The sequence below is a fragment of the Coregonus lavaretus genome (assembly GCF_964263955.1).
Source record: "Coregonus lavaretus genome assembly, chromosome: 12".
Classification (NCBI taxonomy): Eukaryota; Metazoa; Chordata; class Actinopteri; order Salmoniformes; family Salmonidae; genus Coregonus; species Coregonus lavaretus.
The window spans coordinates 17,413,912-17,434,597 of NC_139999.1; the positions used below are offsets into that span (position 1 = coordinate 17,413,912).

The 20,686-nt window shown below is 42.8% G+C and overlaps 1 protein-coding gene across 1 annotated transcript in view; it reads left to right on the forward strand.

The window, feature by feature from the left end:
- Window positions 1-72: 72 nt before the first annotated feature.
- LOC311138346 (FERM domain-containing protein 4B-like) overlaps window positions 73-20,686 on the forward strand; it is a gene marked incomplete at its 5' end in the record, with an annotated part of 39,000 nt that continues 18,386 nt past the window's right edge. Inside the window, 8 exons of the mRNA XM_084173015.1 lie at window positions 73-83; window positions 210-294; window positions 8,909-8,965; window positions 9,321-9,343; window positions 14,479-14,562; window positions 15,357-15,422; window positions 15,921-15,978; window positions 16,463-16,549. Coding sequence (XP_084029141.1) covers window positions 73-83; window positions 210-294; window positions 8,909-8,965; window positions 9,321-9,343; window positions 14,479-14,562; window positions 15,357-15,422; window positions 15,921-15,978; window positions 16,463-16,549 — 471 coding nt within the window. The remainder of the gene's footprint in view (window positions 84-209; window positions 295-8,908; window positions 8,966-9,320; window positions 9,344-14,478; window positions 14,563-15,356; window positions 15,423-15,920; window positions 15,979-16,462; window positions 16,550-20,686) is intronic.

Genomic DNA, 20,686 nt, shown 5'->3' on the forward strand with positions numbered 1-20,686 from the left:
AATCCCCAGTGTTGATCGGAGGAGGTACAGTACTTGTAACCCAGACCACATGTAGCGACTCGTGTCCAGTAGATGGCGCTAATGTAACAGTGTTTGACAATCTGCAATAAGAACGACTGTTCTGAAATTGGAAGGGGGGCACTATTACCCTTACACCTAATTCAAGTACTCCATATGATTTACACCATGTATATATGTGTGTTTTACAGGTTTTATATTGAGAAGATAACATTCTTGAAAGAGAATACAACAGTGGAGCTGTTTTTCCTAAATGCCAAATTGTCTGTCTTCAATGTAAGTGGATGTAACTACATTTCTTACATTTGTTACTCAATATGATTGTATTGAGCATGCCACGAGTCAGCCCTCCATAGCCTGTCCTTCAATTTCCATGCCAATGCACAAATAATGTGCTTACTCTGTTGGGGCTCATCCACTGCATGCGTAGACATAAACCAATTGTGTGACCTGTGATCATTTGTGTGAAAATATAATCCCACAAATGGAATTACAAGACAAAAGTTCCTGCTGTGGAATCATTGTGGGGAATTCTAACTGATAGGATGAGTTGCTGCTGGAACTGAAAGCTGACTCTAGATGTCAACATCTTAAAACAAGCAAGGTGGGCCCAAAACATAGTTGGTGGCCAGAGAGTTATTTTGTCTACAAACCATTTACAGAAGACAGTTGTTTAGTAAGGAGTGCCTGTTTTACTGGACACTCTCCAGTACTTATTAAGATGTAGGCCATTACTCTTCATTATTTCAAGCTCTTTCAAAAACAGTCTTTAGAGTAATTGTTCTGCACATATTTAATTACTCATGGGGCTAAACTCACTTCACTTGCTGACTTCACACTTTTGTTTTATGTACTCTAATACTACATTCTTCAACACAATGAGTACCAAATAGTTAGCTAATCCTCCAAAATATAATTTGACTCAGGGCTCTCTTTTGGAAACGCTGCACTGTAACAACATGAAAAAGAACAATATCCTGATTCACTGCCTCCCCTCTCAGAGACCTGTGTATATTTCCCATGCCACACACAGCCAGAGTAGCAGAAATTAGCTGTATTGTTATAAAGTATTAGATAGCGTTTGTGATAATTAACAGGAGGAAATCATCTACTATACATGTTGGATGATGGAGCTGGAGAAACAGGTCTGACATTTCATACACATACAGACACACATACATCACAAATTAGCCTACACACACACATACACACACAAACACACACACACACACACACATACACACATACTCACACACACACACAGCAGTGATTGTAATGGGTTGAGTGGTGCACCCACCCACCGTTCACTTTCCTTATTAGTCTGACATTGGAAAGCTGATGTTTGACCATCAAAAATCTGGGGTGTAATTAAACAATTACACCCCAGGTGGTAAGGGTAGGCAACAACACATCCGCCAGGCTGACCCTCAACACGGGGGCCCCTCAGGAATGCGTGCTTAGTCCCCTCCTGTACTCCCTGTTCACCCACAACTGTGTGGCCACGTATGACTCCAACACCATCATTGAGTTTGCTGATGATACTACGTGGTAGTCCTGATCCCCGACAACGATGAGACAGCCTAAAGGGAGGAGGTCAGAGACCTGGTCGTGTGGTGCCAGGACAACAACCTCTCCCTCAACCTCAGCAAGACAAAGGAGCTGATCTTGGACTACAGGAAACAGAGGACCGAGCACGGCCCCACTCACATCGACGTGGCTGTAGTGGAGCAAGTTGAGACCAAGTTCCTCGGTGTCCACATCACTAAGGATCTATCATGGTCCACACACACCAACACAGTCGTGAAGAGGGCACGACAGTGCTGTTGGTTCCAGACTTGCACCATTGAGAGCATCTTGACTGGCTGCATCACCGTTTGGTATGGCAACTGCTTGGCATTCGACTACAAGGCGCTACAGAGGGTAGTGCGTATGGCCCAGTACATCACTGAGGCCGAACTCCCTGCCATCCAGGACCTCTAGACCAGGCATTGTCAGAGGAATGTCCTTAAATTTGTCGAAGACTCAAGCCACCCAAGTCATAGACTGTTCTCTCTGCTACTGCACGGCAAGCGGTAACGATGCACCAAGTCTGGAACCAATAGGATCCTGAACAGCTTCTTCCTGCAAGCCATAAGACTGCTAAATAGTTAGTTAAACAGATACCCGGACTATCTGAATTGACGCTTTTTGCACTAACTTATTCGCTGCTGCTATTTTCATATATAGATCAGCTTTAATATTGCAGATAGATTGTGGGTTCTATCACTGTAATTGTCTGCAACATTTCCAGTCCCCCATACAGTGGGGAAAAAAAGTATTTAGTCAGCCACCAATTGTGCAAGTTCTCCCACTTAAAAAGATGAGAGAGGCCTGTAATTTTCATCATAGGTACACGTCAACTATGACAGACAAAATGAGAAAAAAAATCCAGAAAATCACATTGTAGGATTTTTAATGAATTTATTAGCAAATTATGGTGGAAAATAAGTATTTGGTCAATAACAAAAGTTGCTCAATACTTTGTTATATACCCTTTGTTGGCAATGACACAGGTCAAACGTTTTCTGTAAGTCTTCACAAGGTTTTCACACACTGTTGCTGGTATTTTGGCCCATTCCTCCATGCAGATCTCCTCTAGAGCAGTGATGTTTTGGGGCTGTCGCTGGGCAACACAGACTTTCAACTCCCTCCAAAGATTTTCTATGGGGTTGAGATCTGGAGACTGGCTAGGCCACTCCAGGACCTTGAAATGCTTCTTACGAAGCCACTCCTTCGTTGCCCGGGCGGTGTGTTTGGGATCATTGTCATGCTGAAAGACCCAGCCACGTTTCATCTTCAATGCCCTTGCTGATGGAAGGAGGGTTTCACTCAAAATCTCACGATACATGGCCCCATTCATTCTTTCCTTTACACGGATCAGTCGTCCTGGTCCCTTTGCAGAAAAACAGCCCCAAAGCATGATGTTTCCAACCCCATGCTTCACAGTAGGTATGGTGTTCTTTGGATGCAACTCAGCATTCTTTGTCCTCCAAACATGACGAGTTGAGTTTTTACCAAAAAGTTATATTTTGGTTTCATCTGACCATATGACATTCTCCCAATCCTCTTCTGGATCATCCAAATGCACTTCAGACGGGCCTGGACATGTACTGGCTTAAGCAGGGGGACACGTCTGGCACTGCAGGATTTGAGTCCCTGTCGGCGTAGTGTGTTACTGATGGTAGGCTTTGTTACTTTGGTCCCAGCTCTCTGCAGGTCATTCACTAGGTCCCCCTGTGTGGTTCTGGGATTTTTGCTCACCGTTCTTGTGATCATTTTGACCCCACGGGGTGAGATCTTGCGTGGAGCCCCAGATCGAGGGAGATTATCAGTGGTCTTGTATGTCTTCCATTTCCTAATAATTGCTCCCACAGTTGATTTATTCAAACCAAGCTGCTTACCTATTGCAGATTCAGTCTTCCCAGCCTGGTGCAGGTCTACAATTTTGTTTTTGGTGTCCTTTGACAGCTCTTTGGTCTTGGCCATTGTGGAGTTTGGAGTGTGACTGTTTGAGGTTGTGGACAGGTGTCTTTCATACTGATAACAAGTTCAAACAGGTGCCATTAATACAGGTAACGAGTGGAGGACAGAGGAGCCTCTTAAAGAAGAAGTTACAGGTCTGTGAGAGCCAGAAATCTTGCTTGTTTGTAGGTGACCAAATACTTATTTTCCACCATAATTTGCAAATAAATTCATTAAAAATCCTACAATGGGATTTTCTGGATTTTATTTTCTCAATTTGTCTGTCATAGTTGACGTGTACCTATGATGAAAATTACAGGCCTCTCTCATCTTTTTAAGTGGGAGAACTTGCACAAATAGTGGCTGACTAAATACTTTTTTTCCCCACTGTATATTTAAAAAACATATATTTTCCTTCTTTATTATTTTCCCCTAACCCTACCACCCTTTCCCTAACTGGAGTAAAATGTATGGACAACAATACTTAGGCTTCTACTTCCAGCTTATACGTACTCTATACATTTTACTGACACAGTATATTTTACATTAGTTATCTTTTTTTATTTGTTTTATTTGTTATTAGTCCCAGCCGTCAGCTACCCTCAACCCCTCCCATCTATCTCTGAACACCATCCAGTTTTGATTTCTAATTGCCATATATTTTTCAACTGTGCTGTAATATTTCACAAAAGTTCTTAACTTTTCTATTCTCATAGTTTCTACATATTGTATATTAAAGATGAAAATGTTTACTAAGAGTATTATTATATTATTGACTTGCTGCTACTGTTTATCTGTCACTTTTATTCCTAGTTATATGTACATAAATTATATACCTCAATTACCTCATACCCCTGCACATCGACTCGGTAGTGGTATGCCGTGTATATAGCCAAGTTATAGTCACTCATTGTGTATTTATTATTACTTTTATTATTACGTGTTTTACTTTTCTATTGTTTCTCTATTTTCTGTCTCTCTTCATTGTTGGGAAGGGAGCATAAACATTTCACTGTTAGTCTACACCTGTTGTTTACGAAGCATGTGACTAATAACATTTTATTTTATTTGACATTTAGTCAGTCAGTCTCTGCGTAGCCAGGGATGGTGTAAATCCAGATGGCTCTTCATCAGTATTTGTTTATCACCTAATGTTGCTGAATTATCCAGAGGAAACAATGGAATCCCAATATGAGTTCAGATGTGATAGTTACCCATGTATTTAAGCATCTCTGGCCCATGGAGATGGTCTTAAAGGCAGTCATAAATGTGATTTTCCTGTGTTTTATATATACAGTATTTCCACACTATGAGGTTGGAATAATACAGTGAAATTGTGAAAATTATGAAAATGCCCTTTTAATGTAAGAGCTGTTTGAAAAGTCAGCCTGAAATGTCAGCCTGTTTTGGTGGAATTTAGTTTAGACCAATAAGAAAGAGAGTTCCAAACATCTCTGCCAATAACAGCTAGTTTTCCATTTTCCCCTTCCCACTCAGACCACTCACGAACAGTCTTAGCAAAATTGTTGCTTGAGAAATTGCTCTTTGCTAAGAAACTATTTTTGTTTCTTTTTGACCATTTTGATTGCAAACAATCACAGTAAGGTACTGTTACCCAGAAATTATTTAAATTATTAAAAACTTCACGTGCACTGCATAACCCTGTATGGAACTGAACAGAATCCATTTGATATCACACACACTAGAAATATGTTTTCCTCTCTCTAGTTTTTTCAAAGCACCCCACTTTTTTATTTTCTGGTTCAATTAAAGTTGATAGAGTACCACAGTATGAGTCATAATACCCATAAAACCTAGCGGTCAAACTGGGAAATGGTTCCAATCGTTTTTCCACCAATCATTTTCCCCATAGGTCATTTTAGAAACACTTAAAATAAGGTCTGTGTTTCGTGTAGGCTTACCCTGGTGTGATGTTTTGATAACCATGTAAATATCTCTAGGACAAGGTGACTTTTATCGATATATTCGCCTGTATTCACCCCCCCAAAATGAAATGCTAATTAGCTGCTAATGTGGCTATCATGAAGAACTACACATGCCATGATGATCTGGACAAGACAGCCAAATCTCTGGATTTCCTATCTAATGTTAGCTAAATGGAGTAATTAATAAATTGACTAACTTTCTTTAAATGGACAATTCTGTGAGCTGTCTTGTGCAAGTTTTAAATTGACACAATACCTGTTAGCAAAATTGTCAGCTAGAGATGACATGCAGGAGCTTGCAGGGATTTGTAGTTTTGCATGACGTCTACTTTGATGCTAATTAGCAATTTCGAATCTGAGAGTATATAGAGACTAATATATTGATAAAAGTCACCTTGTCCGAGAGAGATTTACATGGTTATCAAAATGTCACCCCAGGGTAAGCCAACACAAAACACAGCCCTTATTTTAAGTGTTTATAAAATCCCCTATGGGAAAAATGAATGGTGGAAAACAATTGGAACCATTTCCCTGTTTGACCGCTAGGTTTTATGGGTATTATGACTGTAAAAACTATTGGTCGCTAAATCTGGTGGATTGAAGGACCATGTAAAAAACTGTTGGTAACTAAATCCGGCTAGATGGACCATGTAAAAACGGTTGGCTGGTATGCCCTCACCCGTCTGAGCGGTCGGCTGTGAATGCCCTCACCCGCTATATACTTAATGCTGATTGGTTTGGTTCTGCCCACTATAGTGCTGTCCGGTTAGAATATGATGTTGAGGCCCATCACTGTACTCTTGATAGTCACCACCACACACACACACAGACGCAAACACATCTGTTTCCATTTGAAGATGTTTAATGATTGTGGTAATCCAAATGGCTTGGAATCTTATTGTTGTGGTTATTTCGATGCATGCACAACATTCAGACATTCGTGTTACTGTCGACAATAAAAAGTCCTCAGAAACATGTGTCTTTTCCCTTCGGACGACGATAACGTAGTGAGGGTCCCAATGGTCCCGTGGAGGTGGCGAGCGCTCAGGTCGGGAGGGGAGTAGCTGGGCCGACTCAGGGAGTATCGGCATTGATGGCGCTCCCGTGATGGTGACGATGGCTCTAGTCGGGGAGGCCTAGTGCAGTGGTGGTCAGTTGGTAGAGCATGGCACATGCAATGCTAGATTTGTGGGTTTCAGTCCCACAGGGGACCAGTACGAAAAAGTATGAAAATGTGTGCACTCACTACTGTAAGTCGCTCTGGATAAGAGTGTCTGCTAAATGACTAAAATGTAAATGTAAAATTAGAGTAGGGGCAGTACCAGTGCTCCCGTGGCGGTGACTCAGGCCGGGAGGGCCTAAAGTACGCCCTCATGATCTCTTGCTGCTCGTGTCGCAGGTACTCGTATTCCCTCATCAGCTTCCAACTGGTGAGGGTATGGTCACTACCTGACCACTGAGCAGGGCTGGTAGTCTCTTAGATTAGAGAGGTGTGTAGGGCCTTGCAACTCATCTTCCTCAGGTGCATGACGGCTTTGTGTGGTGGTGTGGTCTGAGATGGGTGGTGACAGGCGTCTCTTGGCATGACTCCTCTTCGGGGCACCTCAACATCTCAACTATAGAGGTCAGAATCCGGCGATACGAAAGACCATGTAAAACCTATTGGTCGCTAAATCCGGCAGAATGAAGCACCATGTAAAAAACTGTTGGTAGCTAAATCGGGCTAGAAGGACCATATAAAAACGGTTGGCTGGTATGCCCTCACCCGTCTGAGTGGTCGGCTGTGAATGCCTTCACCCACTATATACTTAATGCTGATTGGTTTGGTTCTGCCCACTATAGTGCTGTCCGGTTAGAATATGATGTTGAGGCCCATCACTGTACTCTTGATAGTCACCACCACACACACACACAGACGCAGACACATCTGTTTCCATTTGAAGATGTTTAATGATTGTGGTAATCCAAATGGCTTGGAATCTTATTGTTGTGGTTATTTTGATGCATGCACAACATTCAGATATTCGTGTTACTGTCGACAATAAAAAGTCCTCAGAAACTTGTGTATTTTCCCTTCGGACGACGATAACACTCTGACCTGAGTGGGCGGGTGCAGTGTCCAGATATGCATTTCCAAGCTCTCTGATTGGTTGGGAATGGCAGGGCTATGACTGGTGAGGGATAACTACGGTAGGATGAGCAGCCAAACTAACGGGACTTAAGGGAAACTGAAGGGACTGTGAGGGGAAGTTAGGTAGAGAGGAGAGGAGCAAGACAGACTTTTTTTTTTACAATGACACCTCCACGTTCAAAACAACTGGGAACTCGGAACTGGGAAGAAATCTCAGCCTTCCGACTTCAGTGCGTTCAAAACAACTGGGAACTCGGAAAAAAACATGCTCTGACTGGGAAAATGTTATTTGAACGGTCATCCAACTCAGAATTGCAACTTGGGAACTCAGGCCTCTTTCTAGAGCTCCAACTTTCCGACCTGAATATCACTGACGTCATGATTTGACCTCGTATTTTTCCAAGTTCCCAGTTGTTTTGAACGCAGCCTAAGAACTAAGAAGACCAGACACAGCTGCTATTGCATTGGTTTCTATGGGAGACACACATAGTTAAGTAGACAGGAACTGACCATTTATTTCAATGGTAAACGGCCTGAGTGAATTATCTTCATTTATCCACCATCTTTGATACAATGCTGCCAATTTGCCAGGAGTGTATTCATTCTGGTGATTCTGTTGCAAAACATTTCTTAAACGGAAGCAAACGAAACGGGGAGGGACCTACCTGAATTTGTCCAATAGAAACTCTTGTTTTTCTCTGTTTGTTTCCGTTTTGGACCACAGGGGTGTTTCTTAAACGGAAGCAAACAGAGCAAAACGAGAGTTTCTGTTGGACAAATTCAGGTAGGTCTCTCCTCGTTTCGTTCCGTTTCCTTCCGTTTAGGAAACGGTTTGCAACAGAATTGGCGTAATGAATACGCTCCAGGACCTTATAGCTCAGTGCCCAGGACGAACTTTTTTTCAACACTGGAGGAACGTGAACCTGCTCGAAGAATGTACCATTTTGATGATTAGGGGGTTGAAATTATAAATAACTGTGGTTATAGAGGCTTTTTGTAGCTATTGTATGTACTTTGTCGTTGCATGTCATTATATAGGCTATGCAGCAAGATTTAGTTTTGAACGTCCATGAAGAATATGAAAAACATGTAAGATTCCGAATCAACCTTAAATACGTACACCTGCTTTTCATTGACATTGGTTCAGTCGGTAACCGTTGAGGTAGGTACTTACTGGTGGGAATGAGATTTCCTTCAAGTCAAGTGCTACTGTTCCAACGTGGTACTCTTGTTGTTTTTTACCCTATAACACATTTTCTCATTTTTTGTTGTTTTTTACCCTATAACACATTTTCTCATTTTTTAACGACAGGAGATAATCGAAGTGGAGAGTGAAAATGTTTTCAAATTAGCTGCATACGCTTTGCAGGTAAGTGCATTTTTGTAGTTTGTGTGACTGTAATTCATCAGCGATTTGAATATAAACTGAATCAACACTCATGCACGCTGTTAAAATAAATTCATTTCGGAGTCGTCTTGTAAGTGATGTGCAGCTACGTTTTTACTTCAATATTGAAATCATTGTACTTCTTATAGTGTGTAATAAGATGTTTTGCTGTAAATGCTATTCAAAACTGAGTAAGATTAAAAAGTGTTCCCATAGTCCTAAATAACATTCAAGACTTATTAATGACGTACTGATAATGTTTTTATAAGTCCTCCAGGCTAGTAGTACTTGATGCATATTCATTATTCTAACTTGTAAGGGCACTCTTGTTTCGCAGGAGGCCAAAGGAGACTACACAAGGTAATTCACTCATGTCAACACTAATAGATACATAAATACGTATTATTACTATTATTAGAACACAATTATCACTGATCTGCATACATCTTTTGTTAAATATCATAACATATTGCTTCAGCTTGCACCATGTTACTCACTCTGTCACATTTGTCAGCCACAGTAGGCTACTTGCAAAGGGCCATTTTAAAACATGTAGGCCTATGGAAGAGTAAAACTTGTATGTTACTGGGGCTAACTCATAAAACATGTTTTTGTGAAAGTTTCAGGGTCATTCCATGTCAATTCAGCAAGCCATGTCACCCACCATCTCAGATTGTTCTGAAATTGTTTCAGTAGTTAGAAACCGATAAGATTAGCATTCCTGAAACATTATTTTGTTTAAATATCATTTTATCTGAGAAATTAAGTGAATTGATTTCACCCAAATTGGCCATTTTAATCCATAGGATTCTTATAATCTTCAATAAATATAGTACCTAACATCTGATTTGAACCATAATTCTTCCTAACAATGAGTAAGACATGAGGAATCCAATAAAATGATCAATAGCCACCCACAGATCCCTCACACCAACAACCAGTATACGGTATCAGTTCTCTGTCTGACAAGTAGTATGGAGCTGCTGCTTGGGGTATTGCTTCTTCAACCTTTGTAATGTATTCCCTGTAAATCTGGTGATGGTTTTCTTCCCCTGTTCAGAGAAATTAGCCATTGCAGGACACGCAGGTTGAAATATCAAAACAAACTCTAAACCAACTATATTAATTTGGGGACAAGTCGAAAAGCATTAAACATTACAAACTTACATTTACATTTTAGTCATTTAGCAGACGCTCTTATCCAGAGCGACATACAGGAGCAATTAGGGTTAAGTGCCTTGCTCAAGGGCACATTTACGTCATTTAGCAGACGCTCTTATCCAGAGCGACTTACAAATTGGTGCATTCACCCTATAGCCAGTGGGATAACCACTTTACACTTTTTTCTTTTTTTTTCTTTTTTTTTTTGGGGGGGGGGGGGGGTGGAAGGATTACTTTATCCTATCCCAGGTATTCTTTAAAGAGGTGGGGTTTCAAATGTCTCCGGAAGGTGGTGAGTGACTCCGCTGTCCTGGCGTCGTGAGGGAGCTTGTTCCACCATTGGGGTGCCAGAGCAGCGAACAGTTTTGACTGGGCTGAGCGGGAACTATGCTTCCGCAGAGGAAGGGGAGCCAGCAGGCCAGAGGTGGATGAACGCAATGCCCTCGTTTGGGTGTAGGGACTGATCAGAGCCCGAAGGTACGGAGGTGCCGTTCCCCTCACTGCTCCATAGGCAAGCACCATGGTCTTGTAACGGATGCGAGCTTCAACTGGAAGCCAGTGGAGTGTGCGGAGGAGGGGGGTGACGTGAGAGAACTTGGGAAGGTTGAACACCAGACGGGCTGCGGCATTCTGGATGAGTTGTAGGGGTTTAATGGCACAGGCAGGGAGGCCAGCCAACAGCGAGTTGCAGTAATCCAGACGGGAGATGACAAGTGCCTGGATTAGGACAACTTGCTGTTGCTAGCTAATTTGTCCTGGGATAAAAACATTGGGTTGTTATTTTACCTGAACTCCTTTACTCCGACAATTAATCCACAGATAAAAGGGTAAACCGAGTTAGTTTCTAGTAATCTCTCCTCCTTCAGTCTTCTTCTTCTTCTTTGGACTTTATATGGCGATTGGCAACCAACTTTAAGGTGCATTACCACCACTAACTGGACTGGAGTGTGGACCTCAGTTCATCTTTCAATCACCCACGTGGGTATATGCTCCTAAAAACCAATGAGGAGATGGGAGAGGTGGGACTTGCAGCGCATCAAGCGTGACAAATAGAACCAAGTTCTATTTGAGTGCCTGGCTACGCAGACACTTGTTGACGTGCACGAGCAGTTTAGATGCAATGATTGAATAACATGTATGGTTACATTTATTTTGCAACGCTCGCGCAAGTAACGCGAGCGGTGTGGTCAGCATGTTAATGTGAAAGTACCAAGTTCTGCCCACTAGATGCTGCTGTTCCTGCTACTGCCACCACACCCTTTTATCCATTTTGCTGGTCTCTTGTGTTTATTAAATAGACCACAACATTTTCTTTGCAACTTTTGGTAGAAACCCAATAGCTTTTGATATATATATATTATTTTTTTACTAGGCCTAATGTGTTTTGGTGGAGAGATAAGCCACTGAAAGGCTTGACCTGGTGATAAGGTTTGTTATTTTAGTCGTCAGGTGGAGAAGAGAGGGCTGAGGTAATCAGAAAATATTGTCCTGTCCGTCAGAGTGGACGAGCACTGAGCAGGTTATATGGCTGAACCTGTGGGGTGTTTTCCCCAGCTTGGGTCTCCTAGAGGCCCCTGGGCATCAGGCCTATCTGAATACAAAGCTTTGCTCTGCTCTGTAAGGAATTGTATGGTGTGAATGCACACCGTGATATTTTATGCTTAAAATGCAGTTTGTTTCTACGTCAAGGTCCTATCTTTGTACTCTCAAAAACTCTAATTTCAGCAGCACCTGTTTTTTTGGGCAAGCTTAAGTTCATGGTTATTGTATAGTATTGACTGCCCAGTGATGCCCTTCACAGCTTTGTGTTGCAGTATATTAGGGGTGCGTTTTCAGATTGTTTAGCCCTGAGGTGTCAGGCAGCTACGTCAGTTAATGTTTCAGCTGCACTTTGTCCTGACTGAAAGCACAATGAAACAGAGTCTGTCAGTGTGGATGGGAGCCTGTCCAACTATATAGCCCAGCCTACTCTCTCCTGGGTTGTTTTTAGGCTAATACATATTTTTCCTCTCTGATGGTTTTCATTTCTATCTTTTGGATGAGTAAGGTTGGCAAATCCTCTCAAACATGCTGCTCTAGACACACATTGCAAATGGCCCTGTAGCTCTGAGATTAGATGTGGAGGATGTATGGAGTTAGGGAGCCCCCCCTCCAATGTATAGCCTGTTCTAAAAGGGTTGAGCTTTAGGAGTGCAGACCTCACTGGCCCACGGTAGACTGCCAGGCGTCAGGTACTAACCATTGTGATGTCATCTCTCTGTAGTCAAAGCCGGCCCCTGCTGAGCTATCACTTTATCTTTTCCTGTTGTGCCTCTAGCCTTGGATTGATTTTGCATGTTCATTGGGATCATGTGCATATAGGAGAATAAAAACATGTTGCCTGGGGGTTATGCTTGTACCTTTTAAATGTTATGCAGTGTAATATCACCACGTAGTACTTTTCAGCTGATGATTATGTCACATCCCAGTTAAATGTTCTAAGTATAATACATTATGCCTATAGGCTACACTGTCGATTCACTCACTCAAATGTAGATACAACCTGCTTTTACTGGGAATTTCACAGCTATGGGGATCCCCTGGTCTCTTTCTTTGCATTTCCTTAACAGTGACCAACTATCAGCCCACTAAAATAGCTGACATATTGTATGAGTGTTTAGCCTACACCCTCGCTAGCTGGCAAGGTGGAAGAGTTGCCCCCAGCCCACGTCGCAGGAGGATAACAGACATCGTAATGAATTCCAGGTTGCTGACAGGGCAACACCAGCCCCAGCGCCCTATAAAATGTTTGCCATCAAACTCCATAGCAGTGAACTGCAGAGACTAGTGCACTTCAGAGAGGCAGCTAGCTAGGGAGCAATGATTAAAGTGGCTTTCTCTCTGTAGTGTTTCACCTTTCTGTGGAGTGAGCAGGTTCATATTACTAGATCATTATGGCCTCTGCATTCTAAGGATTGTTTAGCTTTTTTCATTTCACTTTGGAGATCATTGAGAAACTGCAAGTGAGATATTTGAAAAAGTTCAGCTCATGCTTTGTAGTTTCTTTCTCTTTTGTTGATTTTCTTCATTAGTTATTACATCAAATAGTGGCAATGAAAAAAGACCAAAACATAAGTATACTATGTTGTCCCAGTATTTTAGAACATGATACAGATATGAAGGATCTACTGGTCTGAGTCTTGTCTGAGAGGCCAAGTCCTATTTTTGAAAAGCTCTCCTCTGTGAGTTGTACAGTACCTTTCAACACTGCATGGGCTGCCAAAACTGGTGAATGGCTTTTGTTCCGGGCTCCAGTGCTCTGGCCTACCAAGTCATAGCCCTCTTTGTCGATCAGTAATTGTAGAGCAAATGCTCCCCCCTCATGTGTTGGAGTGACTCATAGTTCACTATCACAGACCTTGACAGTGACATACAACACAGTTAGTACAGAGAGATAATATTTTATTGCTGTGTATTAGATCACCTCCTGACTTGAGGTACCTGTTGCATTTATGATTAAATTAGGTCTTAATTGTGTGTTTAGGAAATGGTATGGAAAATGACATATGGTAGGACTATGTCTCACTCTTTGCACTGGCATGCAAAGATTGAGGTCAACGCCTGTACTGTACACACCAACCTCAAATAATGTATGTACATGTGAGAACATTGAAAAACATTTACTCATGAGTCATAATTACCAGCCCATTCTTGAAAGGCTCCTTGACATGATATAACTATATTTCAATTTCCTCTGTTAAACAGGTTTTTATCTGTTTCTATTTGAGGCACTTTGGCAAGACATAAGTGGATATTAAGCCTAGTCTGTTAGGAAGCATCAATAGCCTGCCAGATAAAAAATATGATTTTATTTTTAGTTAGTTAGTTATCACTTTCATGCTATACGACGTGGGGAGTTACCTGTTCTGTAAAACCACAAATGCATCAATAACAATTTGTACAATATTTGAACATTGATATTTCATATGATCTCTGTCCCCTGTGTTCTGCTCTGTAGAACTCATTTGGGGTCATTATTGGATATAGGGGTTTATTGAACTCAGAGATGGTCATCATGGAGATCTAGACTAGTAATTATACAGTGTAATGACAGTCTAATAACGGTAATGACAGTGTAATAACGGTATGACCGGGTAATGACAGTCTAATAACTGTAATGACAGTATAACAGTGTAATGACGGTATGACAGTATAATGACAGTAATAAGAACTTTTGATCAATCAGCAGTGTTATTATTATGGAGCTTTAAAATTCCTCCTGGCCCTATTGGAGATTACTGTTCTTGTGAATTAATTCAGTTGATCATTATTTTTCAATCCTTATGTGTTTACAGTGTTGAAAGCTCCAGGTCGGACCTGAAGAAGCTCCCGGTTTTACCCACTAGAGTCCTGAGGGAGCACCCCTCCCTGGTATACTGGTAAGCAGTGCCACATTAGCAACACTTTAACCACAAATGCACAGGGGGTATTAATCCAAGTGGATTACACACAGTCCCATAGATACCAGACCGCAGTCCTGTCAATACCACTCCTCCCCTCACACCGTCCCTATCCCTATCAAATTGCTTTTTAATTGTAGCTAACAACTGGATGCACAAAGCAATTATTTTCCCATGCAGATGAGCTGGTGTGGGCAGAGAGGTGGAGGTGCACCCAGAGTCCTGCCAGGCTGTTTATCTCAGATGGGCTGTATTAATTAGTGCTCTGTGTTAATTACGTCTGGCTGCACCATGAACAGCCAGGGTGGTGCTGACTTCATCATGTCCTCATGGGAGCTGGGTTAGGCAGGAGAGGGAGGGAGGGAGGGAGGGAGGCAGACGGCCAGGCCAGCCACTGGTTAACAGCTCCTGTGTCTGTCTGAGTGCATGCTGCTGCATCTTGTTCTTCTGCCTCAGCATTCATCTGAGGCTGCAGCCCAGCCCAACAGCAGCTGTATGGATTAATGGGCAGATTGGAATTACAGGGTTGTGTGTGTGTGTGTGTGTGTGTGTGTGTGTGTGTGTGTGTGTGTGTGAGAGAGCAGATGGGTTGTGTGTGTGAGCTGAGAGGGAGATGAGAACTATGGTCAGGCCAGTAGGCCAGACAGAATTCTCTGCATGAACAGGCAGAATGTGTGTCAGGGAAGGACCGTCTCACCACTTTTTTCTGTTTGGGGATATGTTACAATCAGTGATGGCTTATTCATTATGGCTTTTATTTTTCTCTATTACAGTGAAGACAGAGTGATCGAGCACTATGAGAACCTGAAGGGCCTCAGCAGAGGGCAAGCCATTGTGCAGTAAGTAACGTAATAAATTGTCATTTTTATGTTAATCTGGGTCAAGTGCATGGAGGAAATGAGCTGCTGTGTACCTCTAGTTCAGCACGTTCATCAGTCCAACACACTCTGCAGTCCTCTGTAGCGTCTACTCCTGCTATTTAAAAGGGATTGCTGTCACGCTGCCAGAATGTGTCATTAATTAGGGGACAGCTAACTCTTACTATACTGTGGGCAGCCAGCAGTGTGTGACAGAGATCCACTGTGTTTTCCCTGGGAGAGCTTAGCCTAGCAAGGTCATTTATACTCGGCTGTATGATTTGTGCCCTTTACTTGATCAATGGATTCTCCAAGGCCCTGTAAAGAAATCGATGGCTCCGCCACTGTAAGTGATTGTGTCTGGTGAATGACTGACTGGGGCTTAAAGCCCATTCAAACTTCTGTAGAGCAGCCACTCACAGACGTTGATGAAGTGTAACTGCCTGAATTACTGCTAATGTGTCCCACTCTGTTTTGAAGGTATTTGGCCTTAGTGGAGTCCCTCCCTACATATGGAGTCCATTATTATCCAGTAAAGGTAAGAAAAAAGCAACCCTGTATCTTACAGTAGGAAGCATCAAACATCTGTACATTTGTTTTCATGTTTGCTTTCCCATCTAACTAAACTTTTTTTAAATTATAAAAAAGTAGAGTGTTCAGATAGAAATACAGTTGTTTTCCCTCTGGAGGCTGGACAGGGACTTAAGCTGGGTGTTTGCTCTGGCTCCATGCTTAGTAAACTAATGATTGAATGATCCTTCTCTCAGCAACTCTCTCTCTCCCAGAGCGTCAGCCCAACTCTCCTACCTCACTCATTAAAGCAGGGTGTCTGAGCACATCAAACGCTGCTGTTAAAATGACTCGGTCTGTGGCTTTTTAGGGCTGCTTCAATGCAATTGATCTCTCCTTGTGCTGCTAGCCTAATGGCGTAATTGCCACAGTAATGGCCTGTTCTTCTTTTTTAAATGTACCACTCAAGCTGCTCCTAATGAGTGGTGTGCCATGCCTTGCCTTCCCAACAGGACAAGCAGGGCCTGCCGTGGTGGCTGGGAGTCAGCTATAAAGGCATCGGACAGTACGATTTACAGGACAAGTTGAAACCTCGGAAGGTAGGTTGGCCTTCGGTGACTTGTTTCTCCTTATGGTCTAACTGAACAACCAGCCCCACTCTGGTTAATAATCCACCAAACTGTAAATAATGGCAACAAAAAGCTTGTGTTCTTGGCCAGGGTAAAGGGAGGGAAAGTTGTTATCAACGTGGGTGTGATGGTATCTAGATTATGGTGATAAGATTGTGGCAGTCCTCATTTAGGGTGTGATTGAAATAACCTTGACTGTGATTCCAAATATGAAACCTAAAGTTACAGTTTTGGCCTTAAATGGCGGTTGAGGTAAAAAATAAACGTTTTAGTCTCGTGTGTTTTCCTCCACCAGCTTCATTTACTATGTCTCTTACCTGTTCCCATGTTGTATCCCTGTTGACACAGCTGGGTGTGCTGTTGCAGTGAATGCCAAGGCATTAATGGGCATGTCCCATGTATTAAACCCAGCGTATCCCAGCTCCTTTCTCAGCAGCCCTCCCAGTGGAAGGTGTAATTATGGTGCGCCATGGGGAGCAGGCAGGCAGGGCTCTGATGCTGGAAGAGCCGGCACCAAGCCAGCCTGGGCTGTCTCTGTGAGGGGCTCAGCTCTGAGAGAGCTATGCTCTACCCAGGCCAACCCACCACACATGGAGGGAGGGAGCACTCATGCCAAAACTCCTCCTCAGCAGACCTGGTGAAACGGTGGACTTTTGTAATATGCTTTTTTTTTTACGTGCACAACTCTTGTTGCTGTTCTAGAGGGGCCTGTCATCTGGTAGAATATTGATAGTTCTTCCTGTCAAGGTTGGAGACCTTTGTATTCAGTGCAGCCCCCCCCCCCGCCCTTCTCCCAGCATGCCGCGCTCATTATGCAAAGCTGCCTGTCATTGGTGTGTGTGTCTCTCGGAGAGCAAACAATTGATCAAGCAATAAAACACAATCACCTTGGCAGGGGGGCTGTGGGAAGCTTGGGGAGGGTGTGAGGGGCTTGGAAGGGGGGTTGAGGGGGTCTGCAGAAAGAGGATCCCACTGCAGCACTCCAATCGTCCCGTGAGGAATCTTGGGGAGTCGGGATGAAAAGGCTTTTAAAAGTGAGGTTTTCCCAGAGTTCAGTGACATGCCCTGAAAGAAGCTACTGTAGCTTAAGCTGTCATTATCCTCCTCATCATGGATGTCAGCTTTATTACAACTTAATGAATAGGATGAACCACAACTCCCTATCCCTGCCTGTTGGGTAAAAGAGAACTGGGGCTTTTTCCAAAATCTCAAAAGTAACCAACATGTCATTCAGATAGTCTGCTTGTTCAGATTTAACCATAGATGGACCATGACTATGGGGGAAGGAAGAGAAAGTGTGCATTTGAATGGGTATAGGACCGAAGACCATAAAGGAGAATAAAATGTATGCTAGAGCACCACATTTTATACAAAGGCTGTACTATAAATGAAAAAGGTATTTCTAAGATAGTCAGTCTGAGGATGGTCATGATATAGAGAGTGATCTCCCTCTCTCTCGCTCTGTCTCTCTGTCTGTCTGTTTCAGTCCATCTCTCTCTTCCTCTTATCAGCAAGTAATTTGACACTTACTTGTATTATAATCACTTGCAGGTCCAGTTATATGGTCAACCAATAAAACCAAAGTAAGCACAGCTCAGTAAGGATAAAATCATTTCTGTAATGGTAATAATCATATGATTAGACCCTTAATTGTTATCTTGGCACAGTAAAAGGCTGCTCAAATATTTAAAAAGGTGCTAAAATCAAAGGCTAGCTGTGGCAGTGGACCATGCAGATCCATTCCTAACAAGCCCTCTTCACATTTATTTCACACCAGTATATAATGGGTTAAAACCAGAGCCTTAATTAATGCTTGTGTTTGTAGTCGACTGTAGCAATCTCTCTCGTCATGCCTCTACTGGAAATGTTCAGTGAACCAGCGTGCCATGTGACTGTATGAGAAGGGTGTGGTGGTGCTCTTCCTGCGTGTGAGTCCTGACCTTTGACACATTTTTTTATCCTCCTCAGAGGATTCCTCCGTCATGTCACAGGGCCTGGGGTGTCTGGGGAGGTTGTTGTGGGTTCAGGGTTGGGTCTGCATCAGAATGTTCTGGGAATATCTCAAACCACAGGCATTTTGGCATGGGCTCTAATGAGAAGTGAAACCGCTAACATCTTAAATAAATGAGACCGAGATGGGGAACTACTGTTCTGTTCTCCAGATGACTGAACTATCTTTCTACCATTTTCACCTCATGTTTAGTTTTGGTGGTGGTTTCTGTGCAAGGATGTTTAGAAGCACTGGCTTGGACTGTTTCCTCTGTCCAGATAGTAAGTGGGGTCTTGTGATCAGAGTTAAAGGTGTGTCACATATCCTTGACATATTTTGGCACTTACTACCATCGGCCATACATGGTTAGTGCTCACTCATTAATAGGGTTTTGTGTGTGTGGAAATGGTCTAATGACCTAGTTATGTAAATGTTGTTATCTGTTTATTTTCTGAATGTGCTGTAGTAGTAAGTATCCAGGGGGTTTGTGAATTAGAGAGGGGTGTCCCACACAATGGGGTGAGCCTGTGGGAAGTGTGGAGTCTGCTGGTTCCCATTGTTCAGTAAATACCATGTTCCCAATCCACAGTGAGACTGGGGATCTAATTGATTAGGCTTGCAGTATTGGCTGGAGCAGCAATGGAGAAACAGTCTGGATCACTTTACTTAAAGTATGAAGTAACATTTTATGAAACATTGATACCTAATACACTGTTATTGGCTGCAGCATTTGCTTTGTCAGTTGCAGATATTCTGTTTTACATTTTCCATTGAAGACTACCTTGTGATAGTTTGGTTTTCTGGTTTTAATAACTGACTTTAGAGGTGTAGTGAGAGATTATTCCTTGTCAGCTAGGGCCTAGTTCTGAGAGCTGACCGAGAGCTGTCCTGGATTCACAGGGAGGTGAAGAGGGGCCCGCTATTAATGATTAGACCAAAGTAGTAGATTCCTGAAATATTTGGATGGGAAGCGGTGGGAGGCTGGAGTTGATAGCACTCTAAACAACAGGGGTTGGCATGGTATTTAGAACCCAGATAACACATCACAGAGGGTAATGGAGGTACTAAGGATTATGACTGTGGAGGGCTAATCTAAGATCTGTGGATGAAGGGTTACATACTGAAAGAAAGGGGGTCATAATGGTCTCTTCCCAGAAGAGGAGAGGAGGTTGAATACCTCTCTGTGTGTGTAGTCCGTGTACAACTTGTTCATCTGGTTTGACTGAGGAGGAAGATTGTGAGAGAAGGAGTGAGTTGCACAGAGAGAATTCATGAGGAAAGGAGAGGGAGCAGAGCGGTGCAAGGTGAGTGAGGTCAGTGAGGTGTCTGTGATGTCAGAGGGGGTGGGGGGAGAGAGGTGGAGCCTGCTCAGCTGAAACTCTTGCAACACCTATCTGGCTGCCTGAGAACAGATGAGCGTATTGTTCAAGGACGCTCTAGCCCTGTGGGAAACTTGGCCAGAGGATTCAATACCACCCTGATAATTCACCAGGGATTTAAAAAGCACTAAAACCTGCTCTGGTAAGCCCCCATTTACCTGACTAGGTAGTTCAGGATATATTCAGTTGAGTTGTTGTTGTCATTCTGTTTTTGGGTTACCTGTACGTAATTGTATGTTAACGTGCTGTCCAATCCACAGTTGTAAAGCAGTGACTGAGGTATATACTATACTGGAAACATGTAGAACCTGTTTGGAAGAATAAGATTCCTATTGTGTTATTAACATTTTTACCAAGACTTCAATGTACTAAAATCAGTTCTCAGATCATAGGGGAAGAGGAGTGAAAAAAAAAAAAAGCAGTACACAGTATCATGGGCTGGGCTGCTTGTGAGATCGTTTAGATTTGTCGCTGAGGACTGTAGGTAGTCCATGATATATTACCCATATTCCTCTGTAGTCCAGGGTAATGTGTTCTATTATTTAGAGCTCTGGCTGTCTGCCTGGCTTGCCAGTACCTGGTAGAGAATGTTTATTAAATCCCTCTGCCATAAATCTACACCCCCAGACTCTGACGCTAGTGGTGGATTCTCACTCAGCCAGACCAGGGGAGAGTCCCTCGCTCTCAGGGAAAAGAGCTCCAAATCTCACTAAATCATTTTATTTGCCACATGCGCCG